Source organism: Dicentrarchus labrax, unplaced genomic scaffold (assembly GCF_905237075.1).
Source record: "Dicentrarchus labrax unplaced genomic scaffold, dlabrax2021, whole genome shotgun sequence".
Lineage (NCBI taxonomy): Eukaryota > Metazoa > Chordata > Actinopteri > Moronidae > Dicentrarchus > Dicentrarchus labrax.
In genome coordinates, this window is record NW_026136713.1 from 4,103,811 (window position 1) to 4,130,217 (window position 26,407).

Below are 26,407 nucleotides of genomic sequence, written 5' to 3' on the forward strand. Positions count from 1 at the left end.
CTTTGTGCTTCTTTACTTCCCTGGTCTCTCTCTAACCATTGATTACAATTGTGAAACGCTGATTTACATTCATTTCAGCACTAAATCATAATATACCGGCGCAGGCCTATTGTTTATAGACCCAGGGAGAGCTGGTCCATTTCCTGTTTATACTAAGCTGTCTGTACACTCACTCTCAGCAGCAGCTTCACATTGTTATACCCCATTAGTGGTAAAGATGTAAGAGTAGAAATGCCTTAATGTCCTAGATAATAAGTAAAAATAGCAATACTGCTGTATAAATATTCCATTACATGTAAAAGTGCAGCATTCAAAACCGTACTTAAGTAAAAGTACAGGTATTATCCACAAAATGTAAAAGTACTACTCATGCAGCAGAAAGCCCCTGACAGTCTTATATTATAAGAGATCAGATGTTTACATTTGCATTATTGATGCATTTAAGAATTTGAATGTTGTAGCTGGTTAAGGTGAAGCAAACTATACTGTCATATTTTATTATTTAAAATCTCAATAGTCAAATAAATGTAGTGCAGTAAAACTCTAAAACGTAGTGAAGTAGAAATTAAGTAGAAGTACCCTCAAATTTTAGCTACAGCCCACCATTGGTGGTTTATCCATTTTTCATCAGCCCAACTGTTTAGTCATGTAATACAGGCATTAATTTCTCATCAGCAGCCAGGATGACTAAAATCCACTGACTTTTGACTCTTAGTGTAATTTGACTTCATATTGTGCACATTTTGCTGTGTTTTTGGTGATATTTCCATTGAGATTTAAACACAAATAACTTGGGATAGTCTGCCCTTAAGTATTTGTAACATTGCAGTTTACTGTTTCACAAATGTAGGTTTGGTTAGGTTTAGGCACCCACATGTTGGTTAGGGTGTGTTCACAAATTCTTATATATACTGATAATCTGTTAAACATCTATAGACAAAGCAAATGTTACATAGGTGTTACCCAAATAGGGATTCCTTATTATTTTAGTCAGATGTAATGGATATATGATTAAGGTTTACAATAACATGAAGGACTAATAGACTTTAATCAGTTTAAAAGCAGCAGTCTCTTGCCCTTTGGCCACTATATGACAAGATCATAATGAAAGAGTGGTGACAGATATTTTTTATTTCTCTGCTCCAGGTTATTTATTATTCTCTTTCTTTATTTATGATGAAGTGAACCTGAAAGACAGCTGGTCATTTCTCCCCGCAGACGCGTTTTCTCTCTTCAGGCCACACCTCTTTACACAATGATTAACAGGGTAGCCTAAATCTGGCCACCTATGGGCGCATCAACTGTTATCTCTCCCAGGATCAATCCGAACAGTTATGCAATAGCTTTCACCTTATCGATCATGCGCTTCAACTTTGCCATCGCTAATGCACACGAGGAGACTACACATCCCAACAGACAAAGCGGCTCGTTGCTTCACTAGTTACTCATTGAATGTAGTTCGCTCTACTTGAAAATCCGTTCATGATTCAGTTCATTAATAAATAAATAGTTGGGTGTCATGGCGGAATCTGCAGCATGTCCTGCTTTCCAGCTCGGAAGACCCCGATACGACCAGGTAAGTGCTGTCTATCCTCCGATCAACATGCATTCAAGACATTTTGTTTTTAAGGCTTTCAGAGAGAGAGAGGGAAGGGGGGGGGGCAGCCCCATCCTCTCCGCCCTGCTCCGGTCCGACTGCTCTGGATGCTGCTGACACTTTGTAGCGAAAGTTGCCTTTGATCTGCGGTCCGATCCTTTCTGTTATGCAACCGCAGCAACTTCCAGCTGATAACGAACTTCTGAGTGTGATTGGGATTAGTTTTGAGTTTATTATAGTTTCACTGCTGGAGATGATTGTGTGTCGGCGGTGTCATATCGCTGTGTATCATCTCCTCTGACAGATTTCACACCCTGCGCCTCGCTGCTGCTCCGTCGAAGATGGTATCAGTGTGTGAAGGTCTGCAGCCAATATGATGTCTTGCACCTTAATTTAAAGGCAGTATTCTTGTTTTTTGTCAGTTAATAGCGATAAACGTGGGACTGTACTTGTGTTTTATCTTTTATTGTTATTTCAGGCTTTAAAATCGCAGCTGTTGGAGATTTCTGATCCAATCTCTCCAAATGTGCGCTTCATTTTGTGCATTATTTTAGTCCCAATCACACTCAAACACAGTCAAGTTTGTTTTTTTCTGGATGCTTTCTGCAGATTGACTGTTGGCCCACCTGTGATCAAGATTAATGGGCTGTCCATCCCTATCTGAAGCCCATTACTCAATTTTCCTTCCACAGAAATGAATTTGCACAGGTCAGCCCTGAAAGATAATATGACCTTCACGTTTACTAGGATGGCACATTAACTGAGCAAGCTGCACATGGTAGCTTAAAGGAAATGATTGACCTGATGGCACTGCACAGAGCAAAGTCCAGACTCAACTGATATGAGCTATTAAAGAGATTATAATCCAAATGCACAAAATGAAATCAGCTTACTTTAAATTTTGAGCTAACTTCTCACACATAGCTATTGTGATAAAACACACACATTGTGAAAAAACACACACATGAGAGTGCCTACTGGCACTTCGTCAGTTTGAAGTAACTGTTGACCCTTCTTGTTGGAAAATTAATAAAACAATTACAAAAAGACACAAAACAGGTGCAGTACAACTGTAAAACTGCCACAAAGAGATGCAAAATAGCCACAAATAGACACAGAGCAACCTTAAAGACACACAAAATGGCCGCAAAGAAACTATAAATGACCACAACGAGATGCAAAATGACCAGAGAGAGACAGGAAACAACTGGAAAGAGCAAAACAACAACAAAGCAATGCAGAATGCCCACAAATAATCGCAAAACAACCAGAAAAGTATGAAAAACAACAAAACAGCAGAAAAGGATGTTGGTTTGTGTCAGTCTGTGGGTCTTGCTCTCTTATGGGGGGGGGGGGCACTGTTACATAATCTCTTGGCTCAGGTTTGTAATGAGAGTCCACATGCACACACAAGAGTTTGAAAAGCCAAATTAGTTTATTTAATGAATTGATTTAATAAGAAAATAAGATGGGCTGTGGAGATATGCAAGAAGTCAGTGGTGTGAGGCATGTATGTGTGAGAGTGTTGTGTGAACCTAAAGTGAACTACAAAGCTGTACACGAGGAGACGTTGAGACGAACACAGGATATTGTATGGTTCACAAAAGAGCCCAAATAACACTTAATTTACACCCTTTGTCTCGTGTGAATTACTATTTTTAGGCGACCACAAATTCTTCTTTTGGATCACCATAATTTCAAGAAAGACAGTAATTAATCCTTAGTTTTCAGTCCCTATTGCTGATCCACTGCATATATGTTTTTCTAGCAGAAAATCATTTCCATCTGATCCCAATAAAGCCTTTAAATGTTTCCATCTGCAACCTTGAGTTAATGTCAGGTTGATAAAGGTGCCGTAACACTTTCAGTTCCTTGCGTCAAAGCAGTTAAAATTAGGCTAGCCTTTGAATCAGCATGAATCTTGCTCAGTTTGTCTGTGCTTTCTACTGCGCTCCGTCTCTGCTAGCCTTGTTGTGTACTCTCCGGGGAGCTGAAACTCATGCATAATTAAAGCAGGCTCCTCACATGGATCCTCTCTCTACCCTACTCTTACAAAACAGCACTGCAGCACATATGGCGTGTCAGAGGAGGAGACGTGTGATGGGGGAATGGCAGAAAATCCAGAGATACAGTACAGATAGATTTTGTTTATCTACAGTCTTTAGGAGGGCTGAATGTTTACTTTCTGTCATTTCAATTAAGACCCGGTGCTGAACAGATAATTAAAATACAGAGAGGTTTGTTCCACCGTGTTTTCTGGCCTTCATAACTGATAAATGTCTCAGAAGGAATCTGATTGAAGCTGCCATGATTTCGCCCATCTGGTTTGCCAAAGAGACTCTTGGCATAAACTGCTATTGGGCCTTTTCAGAATGTTGGCACACACACTTAGCAATTGGCATGCTGATGAAGACAGTGAAGGGAACAGAAAACAGGGCACTTGACCAGCAGCTCCAAGCCTCACTTGGAGGAATGTGTTCGGTACATGTAAACTTACGCAGGATTGTTAGTGCAAAGCCCATTTAGCTTTTACTTCTCAGTTGTATTTTGTTCCATTGTTCAGTCAGGAAAGAGTTGGTCATCCATTTTTATACTTTTGATAATTGACTGTGTTGCTTTGATATTTCACCTGCTGATTTCTTACTGCATTTACAGTGATGTGTGAAGTAATTGTTACATTAGTAAAGTTTTGAATAGAAATATCTAAAGGTGGCATTAGAAATCTGTAAATTCTTTAAGACATTGTGTTTTTTCATTGAATTTAAGCCTTTTCTTAAATGTGGCCATAACAGATCATTAAATCATATGCATTCATTCCTGTGTTGTGACACATTTTATCTAAATTAATGTGTTGAATTTGACAGTATTAGACATCAAACAGGGGTGGAAAGGCATTTTTTAGGGGTGATATAGCTGTCACCTTATGCAACCCCACTAGACCCGCCCCTGTATATCCACTCCAAAATGTAATGGTTCTTTCTTGGCCCATCCACCCTTACATGAAAGTTACATGAAAACTGGGCCAGTAGTTTTTCCGTAATACTGTTGACAAACAAACAAACAAACAAACAAATGGCCACAAAAGCGTAACCTCCTTTGTGGAGGAAACAAGAAACTGTGCTTCCTGTGACATTATAAATACATAAATGCAGTGGGCAACAGACAACAAAGGGAGCAGTTCAGACTCAAGAGAACTAGTGAAATTAAACATTCACAGAGGGGACGGTGGTCTGCTGTCACTGTGTATCTACTTTCATTAAGAATTAACTTTATCATTCTGTCTCTTCTAGAGTTCATTCCTCGGTCGTCTGAGACACTTCATAGACATCATTGACCCGAGCACCCTGTTTGTATCCGAGGTAAAATCTTCTGCAAAACTGTTGCTGATAGATGTTGCACAAAGTCCATCCAGTATTCATACTCATGTATTAACACAAGCCTACCTTCTTGTCTAGCAATGGTGTAACAAAGTACATTTACTCAAGTACTCTTCTTAAGTACAAGTTTGTATACTTTACTTAACAACAACTTCTACCCCACTACATTTCAGAGAGAAATTGTACTTTCTAATACAATTATCTAACAGCTTTAGTTACTAGTTACTTTACAAATTAAGATTTTTACACACAAAACATATGAAACGATTATAAAATATGTTTTGTTATAAATGAACTGCCCAACAGTTTGTATAAGTAAACAATTAGTCGATTGACAGAAAATTATTTGAGAAACTATTTTGACAATCGTTTCATGGCGGCAGATTCTCAAATGTGAAATTGAAAATTTGTTTCAATTTATTTTTAAATTATTTCTTTGTGAATGTGTAACTTTGCGCTCTGAGCAATTGAGATTGCATTTCTCGATTAATGGAGAAAATAATCAGCAGATTGATCCCTAATGAAAATAATCATGAGTTGCAGTCAGATGCTAAACAATGAGCTCCACCTCAACCAACTACAATAGTAAAATCCTGCTCTTACATTACCGGTGGTAAAACAATAAAAAAAATAATCTAATGATATAGTAATATAACCGTCACAGGGGACAATTTTAGTACATTTTAGTAGATTATACTTAGATCCTTTTATGTTATGTAATTACAGTATTTTTTACAGGGTGGTATTATTTTACTGAAGTACCACTACCACTGGGTAGTAACTGGGTATCAAACCTCAATACATTTTTGCTACCTGTTCAGATGATTCATAATTCATCAGTTATCAACAATTTTGATAATATATTAATAGGTAAAGTTATTTTTTAAGAAAACATGTTTCAAATGCATTTATTTAAACTGCAACTTGCCAGACTGTCAGAATATTAGAACATTCTTACTCTACTTAAGCCCCATATTTTCTGTCTTTTGCTTTTTATGTAGAAAGGGTTGAAAGAATGCATCAAACTACTGGATGATTACAAAGATGGCAAGCTTCCACCTGGAGTCTCTGATCTTCAGGTCAGTCTTTATTGATGTTGAGCTGATACGCTACAGAGGTATTATGTTCCTGATGGATGTGAATACAAGAAAAACGTAAACCTAATGATTAATTATCTCTCTTCTCTTTAACTGCACTGCTTACCTGAGCAGCTGTGGGAAGCCCAGAAGATCAAGCAGGTAAGTGATCCACCGGTCATAAGTCAGCCCAGCTTAACTGCACCTCCATACATTCAAGCCTCTGGGCTCCTGGCAGCATGAGGATGATGTCATGCTCTCTGCACGCAGGCCATCATTCATCCTGACACAGGAGAGAAGATCTTCATGCCATTTCGAATGTCAGGTACGACCTTGAATGAAGATCTTTGCTAAAGTTGTTGTAGTTTCTCCATCGTTTGTCAACGTTTTTTACACTGAAATTCATTTCTTCGCTTGTGTAGGTTATGTACCATTTGGAACACCAATTGTAAGTCCCATATGAAAATCACACATTTTAATCATTTCACAGAACTTAACTTGGCTGTGCAGATATCCATTTACATGGTCATGTTTGGGGATAGATGAAATGAGACTTTGGACTTATTTTGCCCCAAAATAAGCTCTTATTCCCTGGTCTCATCTAGGTCATTGGCCTTCTTCTCCCAAATCAGACTGTGGTGTCTACCATTATATGGCAGGTACTGTAAATAATCAGTATTGTAAAACCATTGCATTTATTGTACATGTTGGACCTCTGGTAAGTGCACTTTTATTGTGTACACGAGTGCTTTCCCACCTGTTCTACACTGGAATAATGACGTTGTAAAATAATGTGTTTTTATTTCCTTTCTTACCGTTCCTTCCTTTGTTTTTCCTTCCTTTTTGTCCTTCTTTCCTTTTTCTGACTCCATTTATCCCTCCTTTCCCTCCTACTCATTCCTTCTTCTCTTATTTCCTTCTGTCTGTCCTACAGTGGCTGAACCAGAGTCACAATGCCTGTGTGAACTATGCCAACCGTAACGCCACAAAGGTAGGGACTGTTGTGGATATTCAGATCTTTAGTCTCTCTGAATACTTCAACAAAATTAAATTTATTTATTCATTTATATCAACACTTGCTTTTTATGATGTGCCATAAAGGAACATAAACACTAGACCCAGTAACAGTAACATACACATGCTTAACAGTAGGAAAACAAGCAACCTTGAAAACAATGTAAACACTAATGAGGATGTTGAACAGCACATTAATGTGGTTGCTTTAGATTTTGACTTGATGTTGATTTCTATTGTATAAAAGAATATAATGTGTGTTTATTTCACCTTTTCGCCTTTAATATCACAAAATATCACTATAGAGAGTTTACAGCAGTCTGACAGTAAACCTTGTATAAAGCTGTGATACAGTATTTCTATTGCCCCTCCTCAGCCTACGCCAACATCCAAGTTTCTCCAAGGCTACGTAGGAGCAGTGACCAGTGCTGTTTCTATTGCAGTGAGTGCGTTTCTTGTTCAGTGACTTCAATATCTTCTTTCAGGATGCTGAAATTTAAGTAGAAAATTGTTCTTTGGGGATTTTACCTGCACATGAGGGCAGTGTGTTTACTTTTAACTGTACAGTTTCTATTATTAATGTTTTAGCTCCAGTAAAGTAATCCTAACACATATGATTTTACATTTATTTGAAACAACCTTGTTTTCTGTATTTAATAGGTGGGACTGAATGTGCTGATCCAGAAAGCCAACAAGCTGAGTCCTGCCACCAGAATGATAATCCAGAGATTTGTCCCTTTCCCAGCTGTAGGTAGGTTTTCAAAGGACCCTGTGTGCCAGTTTTATTAGGGGTAATTGTGTGGCCCTCTGGTGGTTGGAGTCACAACAACCTGCTGATGCCACACATATGTTACAAATGTGGATGTTAATTGCATCAGTGTCATTTTTATAGTATTTTACTTTAAGAGTTTTACAGTTTTAATGTTTACAATTATAAAGGACTAAAACTACTAGAACATATTCACATTTGAGATGCTGGAACCAGTGAATGTTCCATTTTTGGCCACCTGGTGACCCATTTAAGTGAAGCAATGGCCATCACTAATCACATTTGATCTGTTCTTTTATTTGGATTATAATAAAATTAAGATTAATTACATTAATAATTCATTATTGTATATTCTATAGAAAACAAAAGATATTACAGTAAAATAAAAATCATTTTTTTGTGGAAGAAATATGTTTTTTCTGGTTCTTAACCCCATCTCACGACCCCTCAGATCTAACTTTGTGGAGGTTTCCATCCCTGGTTTTGGAATGATTAAAGAAAAAAAAAGGATGGAAAAGAGATACTCCAAAACCCTTTTTTTGGCCACATCCTTTTAGTTATTGGTGTTATTGCTCTCTGTCTTTGTAGGGCAGTTTTCTGTTTTGAAGGAATTAATTTTTTCCTGTGACTGGATTTCTTTTGTTCAGCTTCTGTTCTTGTTCTGTGGAGATTCAATTGTAAAAGTTACCTTTCCGTCTCCATCCTCAGCTTGTGCAAACATTTGTAACGTGGGCCTGATGAGACACAATGAGCTATCTGAAGGTATCGATGTGCTGGACAACAACGGGAATGTGGTGGGATCCTCCAAAACTGCTGCAAAACACGTGAGAGCCTTTTTTGCATACTCAGCATAATTGTTACAATAATATATTCATACTTTTGCTGGGTTTTTTTTTTTTTTTTCAGTAAATTGCAAAAGTGACTGTGGCTGATAATGGGAAAATCTATCATTTCCTGCTCGGGTCCTGTCACTCAGCACACATCTGATCTCATGAAAGGGAAAATTAAATCCAACTCATTGCAGTACTTGAAATGAAGCGTGTGCACAATGTTCTCATCTTTTCCCCCAGGCAATCATGGAGACCGCCTTCACACGTGTGGTTCTCCCGATGCCGATCTTTGTGCTGCCCCCCATCATCATGTCCTACCTAGAGAGGTTTGTACAAACATGTATATATATATATATATATATATATATATATATATATATATATATATATATATATATATATATTTAGTAACAATTACTTGCCCTACGGGTAAGTAGTAAGTCAGTACGAGTATTGATAAATCTACCAATTATTTTCGATTGATATGATAAAATAAATAAATACAAAATATGAAAAATGACAATCAAATCATGAAAATCACAAGTTCCTAGAGCTCGAGGTCACATATTGTACAGTAATGTCTTGTTTTGTCCTTGTCACTTTCTATAATTATAAAGGACTAAAACTACTTCAAAATATTCACATTTAAGATGCTAAAACCAGTGAACTACTACTATTACTTAAAGAACCTAGTTAATACATTTAATCGATGATCAGCATTGTTGCAGGTATATTCACATAAAATGGCCGATAATGCTGCATTAATTACACATATATCAAAATGAAAACACTGCCCACATCAGTGGTTTCAACCTTTCTAGCCACCTTCTTAACCCCATCTCATGACCCCTCAGATTTAACTTGCGACACCTTGTGGGGGTCTCCATCCCCAGTTTGGGAATGATTAAAGAGAAAAATAGGGTGAGAAAGAGAACTAGATCACATCCTTTCAGTTATTGCTCTTATTGCTCTCTGTCTTTGTAGGGCATTGTTGTACAAATACAATAAATATTTGTGCGTGTAATGAGCCAGGGCCAACATATGGTGTGCCCCAAAGTGCTTACAGTGTATTCATTCGGTAGTAGGTCACAGCCAGAGAAAATATCAAAAATGTAGAAGTGGATGAAATGTAATGATACAGCTCGAAGTGTTCTAACAAAAATAGAATGTATACTTCTATTGTGAAATCCAGTAAAAGAGGATATCTGCAGTCTGACTCATTAAACCTAGAACTGGAACTTTCACACAGACAGATAAATCTCCCACCCACTAATTGTGGAAAATAGCTCCCCCAAATCCGCACATGCTGTTTTTCTCCAGATCCAAAAATAACTTGCAGTAGTCATCTGGGATCGATCCACATAGAAGGCTTACGTTTTTCTTTTATCACTATCTCGACTTGTGTAGGCTGCGATTTCTGCAGAGCAACCGCAGATTGTTGCTGCCCATCCACAGCGTTGTGTGCCTGGTTACCTTTGGCCTCTCCCTGCCTGTGGCCATCAGCCTGTTCCCCCAGATGTCTCAGGTACAGTAACGCGTCGGTTCAACTGCTTCTACTCCTGATTCAAGGCCAGATGGCTGAGGCAGCAGCTGTGGAAAAAAAAAATCAAATTACTTATACACCACTTGACATGCACAGTCGAGGCCCACAAGCTTGTATTCACCTCTTATTCCAGATGTCTCTTCCCACGTCTAATTAAAAAGTCAAAGTGATTTTCAAGGCTTAAAGGCAGACTCGGAGAGGTATAGAGCTAAAATTCTACCTTCAGTCTTCAGAGTGTTGTTATTTTTTTGTACAGATTGAGGTGTCTCGCCTGGAGCCAGAGATCGCCATGGCAACAGATTGCAAGGTGGTGACCTACAACAAGGGTTTATGATGGACGCTTGTGGTGTGGGAGAGGAGCGGAGAGGACAGGGGGGCGAGGATGGAAATGAGGCTGCATTACGAAGCTACAGTAGGGTTCCTCCACCATAGCAGAGACTGTAGATCATCATGTACTAACCTAAGGTCTCTAAACATTCCCAGCAATTATTGAGTCAAGGGTTCTTTCTGGATTTTAAAAGGGGGACAGGTTTTTTTTGCTATTAGTATGGAAGAAGCTCTGTATATAGAAATTATGATATATTTACTGTGAGATCAGTTTTTTAGCATTAATACAATTTTAATATATCCAGTACTGTGTTTCCCACATATAGGCCATATTTGTTTCCCAATCAAGTGTTATTTATGGCTGCTAATGATGACAAATGTTTATGAATACAGTTTAAACCTGCAATAACTCTTTTTTTGTCCACTTGGGAGAAACAAGTTGTGAACACGATATTGAGACATTATCACTTACTGATGTGGGCAACCTTGTGTTACATCCAGCACATGCTGAGCAACAGAGACTTCAATTTAATAATTAATTTAAAGTCATGTTTTTGACCACTTGGCAAATGTGAGTCCAATATCTACTTGGTTCTTTTCCTCACCAGCTCCTGAGGGAAGTATCTCTAGCCGCTGAATGCTCCACTATGTTCAACAGCTAGTCACTAACTTATTAATCTGTTATCCGCTGATATATCGGCACAGTGGATATATCAGTCAGGCTCTACTCTGTTGCATTATTGTGATAGAGACGGTGGGCGGTTTGAATGAAAGCCTCCCCTAAAGTATATTTTTGACCTGTGGGAAACTGCAATAAAATTCAAAATAAAAGTCTTAGAAATGTCCCAGGAACCTGCTGATATATTCTCTATGCTGATCTCTATGGAACAATATTGCCATTGTGAAGCCACTCTGTGTCAGTGGCTGTATACTGTGGAGACTGTGCTGTAGATGTATATTAGTTTACACACTGTTTAAAATGGTGAATGACAGTTTATCACACGTATTTTACCTGAATAATGTGACATGCAGAATTCTACTGTCTTGTTATTTTCTTTTCTATAATAGCCAAAGTATCTTTCTTTCTAACTTGTAGGAAGGACATTTTACTCCACTACTGACTGTTTCTTAAACCACTATTGTATTCCTAAAGAATTACTTCTTTTGTATGATATAAAAGTATAACCTATATATTATACTACTGATTATGAACTAGTATTTTTAATTTTTTGTATAATACTTATGCTACAACGTTATTAAATGTTTGCTAGTCAAACAATGTAAAACATGTATCTATATTATCTAAAATTAGATAATAAATACCTTTTCTCCATTTACTGCTGTGAAGACTTTTCAGACTGTAAGCTGAACACTTCGCTGTTTAGTGTTGATGGAGTTCCTCCTCATCGTTTTACTGTTTGTACCATTTACATTAGTAAATACTCCCATTTCATTCTTTAATTCTCCTCCTTTAATACTGTACTATATTGCACTGTATTAGACAGGGAACTGTTTTTCAGAGCTGGAATGATTAATCAATTAAGCTGATTGACAGAAAATTAAACTATTTTAATACTTGATACATCTTTTGGGTAGTTTTTAACCTTGTACTTGTACTATTTTCTACAATTTTATTGATTAAACAAACGATTAATGAAGAAAATAATTAGTTGTTTCTTGCACATAGTAATTTTAGCTGCTGGGTGTGAACAGTGAAAGAAAACTTAACAGATAATATGTGTGAATGTTATTATGTGAGATTTAGTTCTAAGTTATATTATGATCATATGAAAACAATTTGGATATCTTGAATATATTTAATATATAATATATTGAATAATATAGTGATTGTATCATCTCAATGCACATTTACTACAGTTTTATTTAAACTTACAAAGTGTTTTAATTAATGAAAATAAATAAATAAATAAATAAATAAATAAATAAAGTTATTTAAATGAGTTTAACTAATACTTATTTTTAATCACCTACAATAAAACAATAACTTTCCGGCATTGAGCTGTGAGACAACCTGCGGTTCACAGGTCCGCCACCAGAGGTCGCTGCCGCCAGTACCCAGACATAAATCGTCAGTGTCAGGGTTGAAAGGGAAAAGGTCGTCGGAAACATGGCTGCTCCCCTGGATGACATGTTTTCCCTCTGCGTGGACCCCGGTAAAGTTGCCGCCTGCGTGGAAGTCCGGTTTATAGACAACATTAAGGTAAGTACGTTCAGAGTTAGTGAGACTGAATGGATTCAGGTGGATGTGCGGCGGTGAAGCGGCTGTCAGTGTGGATCAGAGCCAGGCACAGAGACCCTGCTGGAGACCCTGCTGGAGACCCTGCTGTCAGAGCCGATCTCACTATTACTACATCTGCTGCTCCTTACAACTTAAAAGGGAAATGTTTCGTATTTCCGGCAGTGCGATTCTAGACTATGTAGGGTTTTAACACAATAACATAAGGATCCTGTCTCCCGAGCTCTGGAAGTAAGTATAAACAAGTTATTAAATGTAGCTTAATCCTCACTATAAGTTTATGTCGGTGGGTCATTTGATAGTTGATTCGAGTCAGCATAAAGCAGTTATAAACACTGATCTAAAGCAGGAGGTGTACCGTACACGGGTACACTCAGGGCTGTCTGTAGTAGTTTTTATTGATAAGGAGTCCATTCATAAATAATCTGTGCCCACTTATCCTTTAGCCTGTATCTGCTCCTACTGTAAGAGCTGTGTAGCTATGGGGGAAAGGCAAGTGAGGCAAATTAAATAAACTTTATAAGAAAGCGCTTCCTATGCTTAGTAATAATGATCTGAAGTATAAAGAGCAGTTAAAGCTGCAGTAGGTTATATTTGCTATATTGGCTGAAGCTGACACTGTATCCTGTATACATGAGACATAATGTGGGAAATATCTGGTTCCTCTCTTTGTAGTGCTCTTAATGGCACCAGTATTTGATGACCTGGGAATATCTTTCTCAGCTCTGATTGGTTGTTTTCACTTCATTCACCAAGAGGAGCCAGATTATCTTTCTCATACACAACTGACAGGATATAGTCAAGAGCTTCAGCAAATCAAAGGAAGTGTTTTAACTCCTGTGTGTGTGTGTGTGTGTGTGTGTGTGTGTGTGTGTGTGTGTGTGTGTGTGTGTGGTATGTTCCTCTCACTGTGGAGCTGCTCGCTCTCAGATTCTGCTGCAGATGGTTAACATGAAGCCGAGGCTGCTGTGTTTTCACAGATCTGTGAACAGTGTGTTATTCATTGTTTCAGGGCAAAGGTCTCTTCGCCAAAAAGAGCATCAAGAAGGGAGAAGCCATTTTTCTGGAGCGGCCTCTGGTCTCTGCCCAGTTCCTGTGGAATGCTTTGTATAAATATAAAGGTGGGATTTCTCTTCTTCATTTTAGAGAGGGAGCTAAACATGCTGGTCAGATGTGCACCTTTTAGACATACACAGAGAGCTACTTCCTGGACCTTTTATTATATATATATTTTTTTAATAAATGTTATTTTTTGGCATTTTGCCGTCATTCAGGAACCAACAGTGTAGAGAGGGTATCAGCCTACTGGGGGAACTCTACTGGACTTTTTAACTGCGTCTGACATGAATGAACAAAGAATGAGATTGATGTTGCATTAATAATATATAACAAAAATAACAACATACAATATGAATACAAAAGCTTGTATATTTTATCAGAACACAGGCTTGACAAATACAGGATGAATCAGGGTTTCAGGAGGACTTTGATCTCCAGTGAAACTTTTTTCTTATTGTCAGGTGATTATATACTAATGAAAATGTAGTTACACATATTATATACAACTTCTGCCAATAGATCCACCTCAACACAAAGCAACAAGGTCTGCAGTAAAGTTTTACCTCATCTGCTCTACTGTGTCTGTTTTAGCCTGTGAGTACTGCTTACGTGCTCTGGAGACTGCAGAGGAGAATGCGAGGAGACTCAGCGGCATCCCCGGGCTGAGCCTTCCTCACCCTGAACTCTGCCGCGTTCGACCAGAGCTGCACCAAGCCTGCCCTCAGTGTCAGGTTAGTCCATTCAGATTACTCTTCCGCTCAAAGTTCCAGGCTCCAACTTGACTGACGTTGGATTTTGAGGGCCTAAACAGAAGGAAGATCCTCTGAAAAACTGGCCAATCAATAGAGGACAAATTTATTGATTTTAAGGCAGCTGTGGTCAGGGAGGAACTTCTAATCTGTCTATTTGATATTAACCAAAGTAAAACACTGGAACAACTGGTTTTATTTGTATTTGCAGTATAGACACAGTAAAAGGCTCAGGTTTAACTGCAACAAAGAAGCTTTCATTCAATTTATCCTCCTCAGCCTAATAATAATAACCTTATTTTATAGCACTTTTCAAAAACCACGTGCCTCACAAAAGACATATAATAGATGTTTATTGCAATAAAATATAAATTATTAAAATAAAGAGCATTTTAAGATGTAGTGCAGTAAAAGCAGAGAATAAAACAATTTAAGAAAATGTTGTTCTATAATGTATATTTAAATCACAACACAAGACTGATATACAAAGAACCTCATTCCACCTTAAATATAATCTGCCCTGTTTGCAGTTCTACTTTTAAAAATACAAAGAGATCCCAGATTTGGTCTGTAAAATTAAATTATTTAATTACTGCTTCAATTGTTATTTTTCTTTCTTTCTTTTAATGAGCAAAGAAAAAGCTGTTGTACTAACAGTCTTCAGAATGTGATTAGAATCTTTGCACAGTAAGAAGAAGCCTTGACATTTCCAGTAATCAATTGGACACTGCGTTGTAATCCATTGTGATGCCTTTGGAGTCACATTGAAAACCACTGATTTGAAAAATGCATATTCAAAATGTGTGGAAACCTCATGGAGGTTTGTTTGTTTGTGATTTGCTTCCTTCAGCTGGACAGATGTGAGTAAGTCACCCCTGGCAACCACTCCGATTACCTTCCTGAACGTAACCATGCAAAAAATGTCCTGATTACAGTGACCTCACACAATAGTTGTTTCTAGGCGATGGAGACCTGTGGTTTCAAATTAGTGGTTAAGGAAACTGGGCATTATGGGAAAAAAGCTACCCACAAAGAGACCAAAAGTTCATTATATATGTAATACACTTTTTGATATTTTTGTCCCTGGCACTTGAAATTTTATTTTTTGGTCATTTTCAGGGTTTTCTGATTGAAATAAAGCTCTCTGTCTCTCTCTCTCTCTCTCTGTCTCTGTCTCTGTCTCTCTCTCTCTCTCTCTCTCTCTCTGTCTCTCTCTCTCTCTCTCTCTCTCTCTCTCTCTCTCTCTCTCTGCAGGTGATGTACTGTAGCAGCGAGTGTCGACAATCTGCAGCAGATCAGTATCATCGAGCTCTGTGTTTGGGTCCCTCCCAGGAAGATCCGGACCACCCCATCAACAAGCTTAAAGATGCCTGGAGGTGACACAGTATTTTATAGCTCTTTTCATTAGAAACACTCTTAAATGGGCTGTTTTTTTTTATTTAATTGTATTGTTTTCATTCATCTAAATCTAAATTCATCTTTTGCCTTCTCTTCAGAAGTATGCATTATCCCCCAGAGACCTCCAGCATCATGCTTATGGCCAGAATGGTAGCTGTGGTCAAACAGGTGAGTCTGTTCAGCAGTCTGAGGGTTATTTGAGGTTGTGAACTAATCTTGCGGGTGTTCATGCCAACAAAAACTAGATCAATATTAGAAATGCAATATAAACACCTTGCCATAAAAGGATGCTGTGTGTAGTTAAATTTTTATTTCCCACTCCCAATCGTTCCATCATTTTTCAAAATCATTTAAAATCCATTTTTATGGTGTTAAACCTAGCTTGAAATTAACTTTACCCTGACTAATACAGACATCTGACCCGCAATAAACAAAGCAAAATGTTGTGCACATAGCCATACATATAAAACTTTAAAGTTGCTCTCATCAGTATATCTGTATAAACATGGGATGCATAACATAACATAGAGGGGTTCGCTCACCTGACACCTGACCCTGCAGCTCCCCTCAGCTTTACAGTGTATTCACATCTTTCAGCTCATTGTTTTGGTCAGTTGTGTTTAGCAGCTAAAGAACCAGATATTTCCCCTCAGGAGTCAGGAGCGACCACAACACGGCTAAAAGGATACGGAATATTAGACTCCATTAGGCTAACGTTAATGCTTTTGGTCGGCAGGATGTGTAAATCGGCAACGTTTGCTAACATGTTCCTTACAGCAACTTTATATAGTGTTGATAAGCCAGTGTGTTGTTGTGCTGCCCCCAAGTGGACATATGGTTTGCATATTTTGATTTAACTTGGCATAGTGAATTAGAAATAAAAGATAACAGATCAGAGCTTCATGTATACAACGCTAAACCGAGCTGAGCCACAGCAACTTAATGAAAGCTATAATTCGTTACAAAGTCAAAAGCTACAAACGGCTTCCTGTCTGGGTGCTAACACCACCAGGAGTTTGGTTTTGATTATCCTTGAAAAGACGAAAAGTCATTGAAACTTCATATACTGAGATATACCACATACTTACAATAAAACACAGTGTAATAACTTAATGTTTGTTATTAATATTGGTTATTGGTTATGTTGTCCAGGCCAAAGACAAAGCGCACTGGCAGAAGCTGTTTTCATATTTCTGCAGCCGGGCAGCTAATGAGGAAGAAGAGATCGCCCATAAGCTCCTGGGAGATCAGTTCAGAGTACGTTATCATCATGTTATTTCTGCTTGAAAGATGAAATTATTTAAGTGCAAAATGTATTAAGTCTGGCAGTTCAAAGACAATATCCTGCTAATCACAGTCCTTTACAGCTCAGTGAGCAAAGCATTCCAGTGTTATCCCCCTGACACAGGTTTAATTCCCACTGTGGCCACATATGCTTATGATGTGTGTAAAAATGTCATTTTAATGTATCTAACATTGCTTCTTTAGGGGCAGTTGGCCTTGTTACACAGCCTTTTCAAAGCAGCACTTTATGATGATCATCTGACTCGGGTAAGAAAGAACAGCTCTAATGTAACCACTGCATGTTTCTTCATGTTCTCCTGTGTGTAGTTTAACCAAACACTTTACAGCTGTAGTGCTTCAAATATAAATATTTTCATCATCAATTCATTAAAGCGTTTTTTTCTTGATCAAATAATTAGTTTGACAGTTTTGGAAATACGTTTATCTGCCTTCTTGCTTAGAGTTAGATGAGAAGATTGATGGCGTTCTTGTATGTGTACTAATTATGAAGCTGGAAACGGGGAAATAGCTAGTCCGGCTCCGTCCAAAGGTAAAAATATGTAGCTACCAGCCCCTCTAAGGATAGCTATTTAACAGTTTATATCTTGTTTCAGTCTGTACAAAAACCAAAGGGTAAAAACAAACCGTTACAGTGTTGCAGGGCGTTATGTGCTCGACGACTTCCCTGCAGGAAGCAGTGATTTCCTGGAGGCTCTGCTGGTTGCCTGTCTGCCTCACAGTGATCACAAGCCTCTGGGAAATCTCTGTGCCCGGCCAAGTTAAACACTTATTTGCTCATTTGGGGTAGCAGATTTTTTTTTTTTATTGTTGAAGCCAGGCTAACGGGTCGCCACTGTTTACTGTCTTTATGCTAAGTTAACCTAACTGTTGTGCTTGGCTGTGGCAGACATGAGAGTGGTTTCAATCTGTTACTTTAAATCTGTTAATAGTTTGGTCTTCAAAATGTTAATGGACATCGCAGTTGCAGTGCACGTTGACTTATTCAACTTGCTTAGTTTACCGTCCAGTGGATCTCTGATTTTTATCTATATATATTTTCAGTGTTGTAGGAAACCTTTACCACACAGGCAGTTTACAGAAATCTAGATATTATGATGAAGTCAATGAAATATGTTATTGAACTTAGTGAGACATCCAGAATAATGTTATTGGCATATTATGTTATATAACTATATATGCTGATGTAACTGGAAAGTAAATGTACAGATTGTGAATTCTTACCATTTCCAGAGATAATGCAGCTAACCCTCTGACCTTAATATAAAAGGGGTTAAATTAAATAACCAATCTTTGAGCATGCATCAATAAATAAAGCTGATTGTATTGCAGTGGTTTGTCCCTGAGGGTTTCCGCTCTCTGTTTGCTCTTGTGGGAACCAACGGACAAGGCATCGGCACCAGGTAAACACTCGCCTCACCTGTCCTTCACTCAGCCTTTTCAGTTTGGCTCAAATTGTTCTCTATGTGCTACCATTTTTTTCTATTGAATTTCAGCTCCCTGAGTCAGTGGGTTCATGCCTGTGACGCACTTGAGCTCCCTGCCCAGCAGAGGGAGCAGTTGGACTCTTTTATCGACCAGCTATACAAGGACATTGAGAAAGGTCACAGTTTTATCTCAGTCTTGCAGTGTTATTGGGAGTAAATTATTTTTGTCTCAACTGAGCAGATTTGCAGTGGTCATATTGTATGAGTGAGTGTTTATTATTGTGTGTGTTGTGGTGTTCACCCAATGACATTGCTGCTGTTGTTGTTATTATTATGTAAACTGGGATCAGATCTCAACAAAGGTTATAAATGTGCATTATTTGTCTCTTCTCTCTATAGAAACGGGAGACTTTCTAAACTGCGAGGGCTCTGGACTTTTTCTGCTTCAAAGCTCATGTAAGTGCAGATGATGTCCATGTTATGAGCGCTGTCACTTCAGTTCAAACACATTGTTACTCTGGTCAAGAGACCGTCTGATGACCCCTTTTTTGCCTCTTTAACCACTGCAGGTAACCACAGCTGCATACCCAACGCAGAGGCATCCTTCCCAAACAACAACTTCCTGCTTAAGCTCAGTGCCCTTAGTGACATCACCCCAGGAGAGGTCAGCTGACACGTCTGGGTTTGGAGTGATAAATTCTGGCCTGGGATAGACGGGACAGAACATCCCTCTCTAGCTTTGTGTGCTCCCTTGTCAGACAGTATTAGAAGGCTGAGACTTTGAGGATTGGAGTGGGTTTGTCAAGCTGTCAGAAAGATTGAGAAGCCTTGCATCTGCGCGGCACAGTAATGTCACAGCAGCCGTGCTACTTTCACAGCAAAGCTCTCCTTTGAATGCTCCCTAAGACAGGAGCGCCCTGTGTAACATTTCACCAATAGAAAGATAGGAGGACACAGCAACTTCCTGCATGAGAGGAAAAACATGAATTATTTCTGCCATTTGAAAAATACCAGCAGCATCTTTATGGGACCAAAGTGTAAATATTAAGACTTCTAGGCTCAGTTAGGTCAGCCAGTTCAGCTGTTTGTTTTCTTGGATTTTCAGGAGATCTGCATCAGTTATCTGGACTGCTGTCAGCGGGACCGAAGCCGTCATAGCAGACACAAAATTCTGAGGTAAACATCTGTAATCCCTTGGATGAATCACTTGAATGGGGTCATACTGTTATGAATTACAGTTGGATCAATAAAAAGCCTTCCAGGCAATAATGAGCAGTCTTGAGGCAGAGAAGCCATGGGTTACTAGCTCATTGATCAACATGATATCAATCCTTTGAATCACACCCCAATGCTCTGTGAAATCCAATCTCTGAGATGTTTTTTACTGCATCCTGTGATAATTGTCAGAAAAGGTGCAGTTGCACTCCGAGCTGGTGGTGTGAACTTTCATGGGACCCCCATATCACACCATATGAAAGTATTAATTGCAATTGTGGAACTTAACACTGCTCTAGTGTGCAGAGGCTGAGGAACAGCACCATGTTTTCTGAACAGTGGAGCTTCAAATGCCTCTGATTAATTCATTTTTTAGAGGTGCAATAATGTGACTGGTGAAACATTTTCTTCCCAGGGAGAACTACCTGTTCGTCTGCTCGTGTCCAAAGTGTGTCTCTCAGATGGATGAGCTGGATGTGACATCAGAGGAGGAAGAGGAAGAAGAAGGCGAGGCAGAAGGTGAAACAGAGGGGGATGAGATGGAAGACGAGATGACAGATGTCTGATGAAACACTTGCCCATGTTGTTCTCAGCCTTTCTCATTGCTACACCACGCTCAGCATCCATTGAAGCCCAGAAGAATAAAGACCAGTCCAAATGTGTGGAAAAATGTCTTCTCATGAACACACTTCACTCATTCTTTGTCCAGTTTCAGGATCAGCTTTTCCTTAAATGATGTATTTGTATGTGAAGTGTGTCAATAATAGGACAGCGATGTGCTCTCTACTTCAGCACACTGACCTAACAAAAACACCACGAGCCAGGACCACCACCACATGACTTTCAAAGTTCAGGGTTTTGATAGTGTTCACATCCAAACAGGGGAACGGTTAAGGACCAGTATGCCTTTTTACCCTCGGGGGCTTTTAAAAAGGGCTGACATTTCTGCATAATTCATCAAATGTGGACATAAACACCTTGAATCTACTTTTTTTTTTGCCACTTTTTGGCAGCGCCACCAGTTGTAATCTCTGACATATTACCCTAATAAACAGTAATGTAATGCCCCCTGAAAAACTTGCTTTTTGCTGCCCTCCTGTGGTTTAACTTCTTCACCTTGCTGCAGTGACAGGGGAAATCCAGTACACAGTGACATGGCTTATTGGGTGTGGTTACAGGTGTAACAGAGCACGTTTCTGACCACAAGCTTGAAATCCATTGTTAATTTAAACATATTGACTAGAGTAGCTTTAAATTAAAGCTGGAAGTTTGTACTTTAACCTAACAGCTTATTGTGTGATGTGATTGAAATTATCAATTTGGTCAATGTCTCTCAATGTTCTGGAGCACAGAGCCAAAACAACACTGCCCTCTTACTTCTTGCACTGTCAGACATCCACTAAATACAACTATATAGAACAGTTACAATTTCTTGTACCTGACAACTCTTAAACAAGGCAAAGTGATCAAGCAAAGGTCAATTGGTTCTCAGGTGTTTTCTCCACTTAAGAGGTTTCTTAGATGACTATGCATACTGTATTGAAGAGGCTTTTTATTTATATTCCGTTGTAATTACAGTCTTGTCATATGGGAGGCATCCAGCCAGTGAAATATAGTTTAGTTTTCATACCATGATCTATTGTGTTACGTTAAGCCTTTCTTAATGTATTATGGAGACCTTGAGTGGAAAATTGCTTTGTCAGTAACTGTTTGCCCTTTCTTGAGAACTGTATTTCAAACTGCAGTTCCACATGAGTGAAAGTGCTGCTGCTGCCCACACATAAATCAATATTTCAACAATGACTGTAATCACAAATCCCAATATTTTCAGTTACTAAACAAAGATTGGAAATATTGAATGGGTAATCCCAATTTTCTCAGTTGGCATTCAACGCAGTGGCACAGGAGAAGATGGCTTTGTAAGCCACACAAGTATAATTTAAATATTATAACCACAGCAAACAGGAGCCTAGCAGTTGTCGTTTTTACTACTCTGGCATAAACCATTGAAATTGGATGTCTGTTGAGTCATTTATCTGGTTTACACACCTCCTGCCTTTGCTACAGAAGATTGTACTGGTAAAATATTTGTTCAGTCATTGCATATTAACCACAAACCCTTAGTCAAATTGTCTTCCTCAAGGGAGTTTGGTTCTTCACTAATCATTGCTTTTTTATGGCCCTTACTCTCCAGACAGCATTATGCTTTAGGTGCCTTTAACATGGTACATAGATAACTAGATATCTAATTTCATATCTTTAATTACTAAATGGATTAAAAGAGATATTCTGCTGCCAATGCCTGCCAGTCAATCACTGTTCACACTGACATTAAGTGCAGTCTAATTGGTGCTGGCAGATACTAGATAAGAATGTGTGTACAGTAATAGTGTCTCTGCCAGGTTAAGCATAATCCTCTACTTTTCCCCAGTGCCTCCAGTCGACTATGGTTGACATTTCTCCATTAACCTTCTCAGTTTACTTTCAAATGCTAATTCACCTCGGATGCACAAAAGAGAAATAGGGGGAAAAAGGACACATTATTTCCACGAAAGGATGCACACCTGGGACCCGGCATGACAGGAGGCTGGACCTCTGGACATGAAGCGCCCCCACCGTCAGCTGTCATCCTCTGAAGCCATGCCAGAATCACTGCAGGAGCTCTGTAACTTTGGAACGTGGACTTTGGTGAGGCAGCTTACCGCAGGGGCATACATATAGGCCTCCACATCACACAGCATGGTCATTTCAAGTAGAAACAACGGAGAGGTTAGAGAGGTCGCCCTGGTAGAAGTGGGCCAGATAGAGACTCATTTGAGGACCAAGAGGGAGGGAAGTGAGGCAAGTGTTTGAGGAAAGGAAATGGGAAGTGTGGGGGAGCGTTGTGAAAGGGCAGAGAAAGAGTCTTTTATTCTGACAATTTGAGTACAAAACACTTCATATACATTTCAAAGACTACACTGATCTAAAAGTGGCACATTACTGTCATTGGCACATTATGCAGATGGCGAAGGGAGAGTACTTGACACTATTTAAAGATGGCATGTTTTTTCAGTATGTTACTGTCAATGTTATGTGCTGGAAACGTAGTTTTATTAAATATATTGTATAATATATATTATTTGTACGGCTGGACTACATATCGCTTTATCAGAGCTTTCTATATCTCTCTATATCTCTGAGATGCTAATGCAGTTTTGCTCCAAAATCTATACAGTTGAATAAAATATGATGGGAGTTTTCAGTCAAGGCCTGTAAGATGTGGAATAGTTCAAATGATAATATCAGGCTAGCAAAATGTGACTCTTGTTACAACTGACCACGGGTTAAAGATTTAAAGATTTGTCTGACAGTCATAAACCCCAAAAATATTCAGTTTACAATTATATAAAACAGAGAGAAGCTGCCTTTTCTCATTAGAGCAGCTTGAACCAGAGAATATGTTTTGATTAGTACTTTATATATATTTAATACTTTAATCCTTTTTTATTTACATTTAATGACCCTGTCTCCTTGATATTTGTCTCAGCTTACTTTCTATAAGTCATTTTGTTTTTTAAAAGCCATCATCCAATTAATAGGCATCATATTTTTACATTAATTATTGTAAATGACTAATCGGCAGTAGAAATAACTGGTCTGGTAGTTTTTCTTGAGAATTTCCAGCAACCTCCTGTTGATTTATCCACCAAGGTTAAAGGTGGACTGTGTTGTTATGACTGCTAGTGCGAAAGTTGTCTAACTATTTCACATTGCACGCTCAAAAGTGGGTAAACTATGAGATGGAAGCTGTTTTTTTTAGACCCAAGTTAGCTGACTCCACTTGAAAACAGGTCCCATATGGAAACAATCTGCAACCTACATTAGTGCTGTTCAGATTGGTTACCGCAACGGAAACCATTGCTGCCTTGGAGGGCTACTTCAGAGCTAAAGTGATTAACGACTGCTTCATGTAAAATCAGCCAACCTGAAGTAAGATTATTGCACTTTAGCTCACCCTGCATAAAAATAAACACGAAAGAGAAATACAGTTTAAGAACACAAACATTGCTGCTGAGTGATTTGCTGGTTTTGATCAGTGTTTGATATTTCTGTGGTTCACTTCTGCTTTAATCATTTCCTTGGTAAAAATGGAACAAATTGTCAACAGTAACTCTGCTATGTAGTCATCAGGGATGCTTTTGAAACATTGTGGGCTGCTTAATAACATCACATTCACCTTCAGGGAGAGACGTTTAAGACCTCACTGGCGTCATGTAAACCTTGCAGTGCGGCCTGATACAGTGGAATATTACGAGAAGAATTGACTTGTGAATCATCTAAAGGGAGGCTTTAGTTTTACAGATGTTGTAACAGGATCCAAAGTGGCACCAAGACCATGTTTTAACTCTCCGATGGGGGTCTCAAGAGAAGTATGCTAGTTTTGATACCTGAAGTGAAAAAATTGAGAATGATTGATGGAGAGCTGACCCAACATTATTACTGACTCTGGAAATACTGAGCTGATTGCTTCTTTTGAAAGTTTTTCCAACCCCAACTACCAATTTTTAGTGGTTTTTAGCCATGCTAGAAGGTCTAGGGCAAGCGATGTCGGTCTGTCAGTGAGACGGTCCAGTGCTTTGGTCCAGACTGAAATATCTCACCAAATATGGATTGGTATGAAATTTGGTAAAGGCATTCATGGCCCCCAGAGGATGAATCCTACTGACTTGGTGATCCCCTTAAAGGACCAGTGTGTAGGATTTAGTGGTATCTAGTTGTGATGTTTCAGATTGCAACTCACTGAACTTGACAGTCTGGGAATGAGAACGAGCTGTGAAGTGTGTAGGTGGAACTACAGTGGCTATGAAACTCACCAAAAATGTGAAAGGCACTATCTACAATCAGTGTTTGGCTTATCCGTTCTGGAAAACTTGAGAAACATGGCGGTTCAACATGGCCAACTCTGTAGAAGGCGATCTGTGGTGTAGATAAAAAAGGTTATGAAAAAAACACAACTATTCTTATATTCAGGTGATTATACACTAATGAAAACATACCTATGAATATTTTTTTCCATTTCTGCCAACAGATCCTCCTAAATGTTACACACTGGACCTTTAACTTTTCCTTTAACGCCACAATGACATTTGCGGTTTTGAGTGAAATGTTTCAACAACTATTGGATGGCTTGCCATAACATTTGGTGCAGACATTTATGTCTCTCCCAGTATGAACTGGAATATTTCTGTGTTTCTTCTATCATCGGGTCAAAATTTGTCCAATTTTAGAACCAAATACCTGCAAAACTAATTCAATTTACATCATCCTCAGCTGTTCTTTTGTTTAGTGCTAGTTAACAAATGTTGGCATGCTGACACACTAAACTGTAACAGTGAACATGGGAGACATTATACCTGCAGAAACAATCATAATCTGATTAATAACTGCTAAGTGGCTGCTGAGTGGTCCCTTACTGACGTATGTATGACCACTGTGATGAAACACTGTTAAGTTCAAGTATTTTTCATCTGAATTCTTGTTTCGAAGGTTTTTCTAAGCACAACTGAGGAGCTCTGGGTTTCTTGTTCTTGCTTAGGTAGTGTTTGTCGCTCTTTCCATCCCTCAGTGGTGGTTTGAGACTTCCAGAACATGCGTACATTTTATTTTCTCAAACCTCAGAGTTTGAGGGTTTGATAATTAAAATAAGGCCATTGTGCTATATATGAAAGAGGTCAGCTGCGATCAACTGCGACCGCCTGGATGAATTCTTTCTCTAAGGTCAAGCCAGACATTCCCACTGAGACCAAACATGGTCTGACTCATGTAGTGCAAATGAGGCATTTGAAACACTTTGGCTATTCAGCTTTATCTCTCGCTATCTCATTTTCACATCTCTTGCAGGACATTCAACACATCCTTGCTGGATGAGGCTAATGCTTTCTTTTGGCTGTGGCATTTCAAAGTCCGGGATGCAATAGAAGCAACAGTATCCAATTATGTGCAGCTTATTCTTGCTAGTCAGTATCATAAGCATGCTAGCAAGATAGCTTTGCTAGATAAGACACTTTTCAATATGAAGAGCTGCTCTCACATCCTGTGGGCAGCTGATTGATGAACTGTTCATCATGTAAAAGGTCAAATTCATGAACCAATTACAACTGGAATCTTTTCATACAAAGAAGACACAAATGAGATGAGACACTTCTGTTATTCAGCCAGTTTTTTCATTTAGTTTATGAAAGCTGATTGAGATGAACACTGCTGCATTCCCAGCAAGCAGAAACATGAAAATATAAAAAATAATACTAAGCCACTTTTTAATATTAGACTATATGGGCACAATAAAAATGGAAGTTTTAATGGCAATTTAATGGAATCAGATGAGTCTCAATATTAATAAATGTGCACAGAAGTATTTACATTCATATTTCCTGTGAAATGTCTATCATTGCATATGGATATAAAAAGGTTCACAAATGTATTTC

The 26,407-nt window shown here is 38.6% G+C and overlaps 2 protein-coding genes across 2 annotated transcripts; both read left to right on the forward strand.

The window, feature by feature from the left end:
* The first annotated feature begins 1,240 nt into the window (after positions 1-1,240).
* sfxn5b (sideroflexin 5b) lies at positions 1,241-12,111 on the forward strand. The gene is made up of 14 exons (XM_051420359.1): positions 1,241-1,576; positions 4,888-4,956; positions 5,976-6,053; positions 6,186-6,212; positions 6,321-6,375; positions 6,473-6,498; positions 6,656-6,709; positions 6,985-7,041; positions 7,441-7,506; positions 7,725-7,815; positions 8,542-8,657; positions 8,904-8,989; positions 10,071-10,188; positions 10,463-12,111. The coding sequence occupies exons 1-14, from the start codon at positions 1,520-1,522 to the stop codon at positions 10,538-10,540; spliced, it is 978 nt and encodes a 325-aa protein (XP_051276319.1). The 5' UTR covers positions 1,241-1,519; the 3' UTR covers positions 10,541-12,111.
* A 503-nt stretch (positions 12,112-12,614) lies between these two features.
* Positions 12,615-21,017, forward strand: smyd5 (SMYD family member 5). Its single transcript, XM_051420354.1, has 13 exons — positions 12,615-12,754; positions 13,803-13,911; positions 14,441-14,580; positions 15,853-15,974; positions 16,095-16,164; positions 17,149-17,253; positions 17,485-17,547; positions 18,631-18,701; positions 18,795-18,901; positions 19,125-19,181; positions 19,295-19,389; positions 19,831-19,901; positions 20,356-21,017. The coding sequence occupies exons 1-13, from the start codon at positions 12,662-12,664 to the stop codon at positions 20,504-20,506; spliced, it is 1,254 nt and encodes a 417-aa protein (XP_051276314.1). The 5' UTR covers positions 12,615-12,661; the 3' UTR covers positions 20,507-21,017.
* The last annotated feature ends 5,390 nt before the right edge of the window (positions 21,018-26,407 follow it).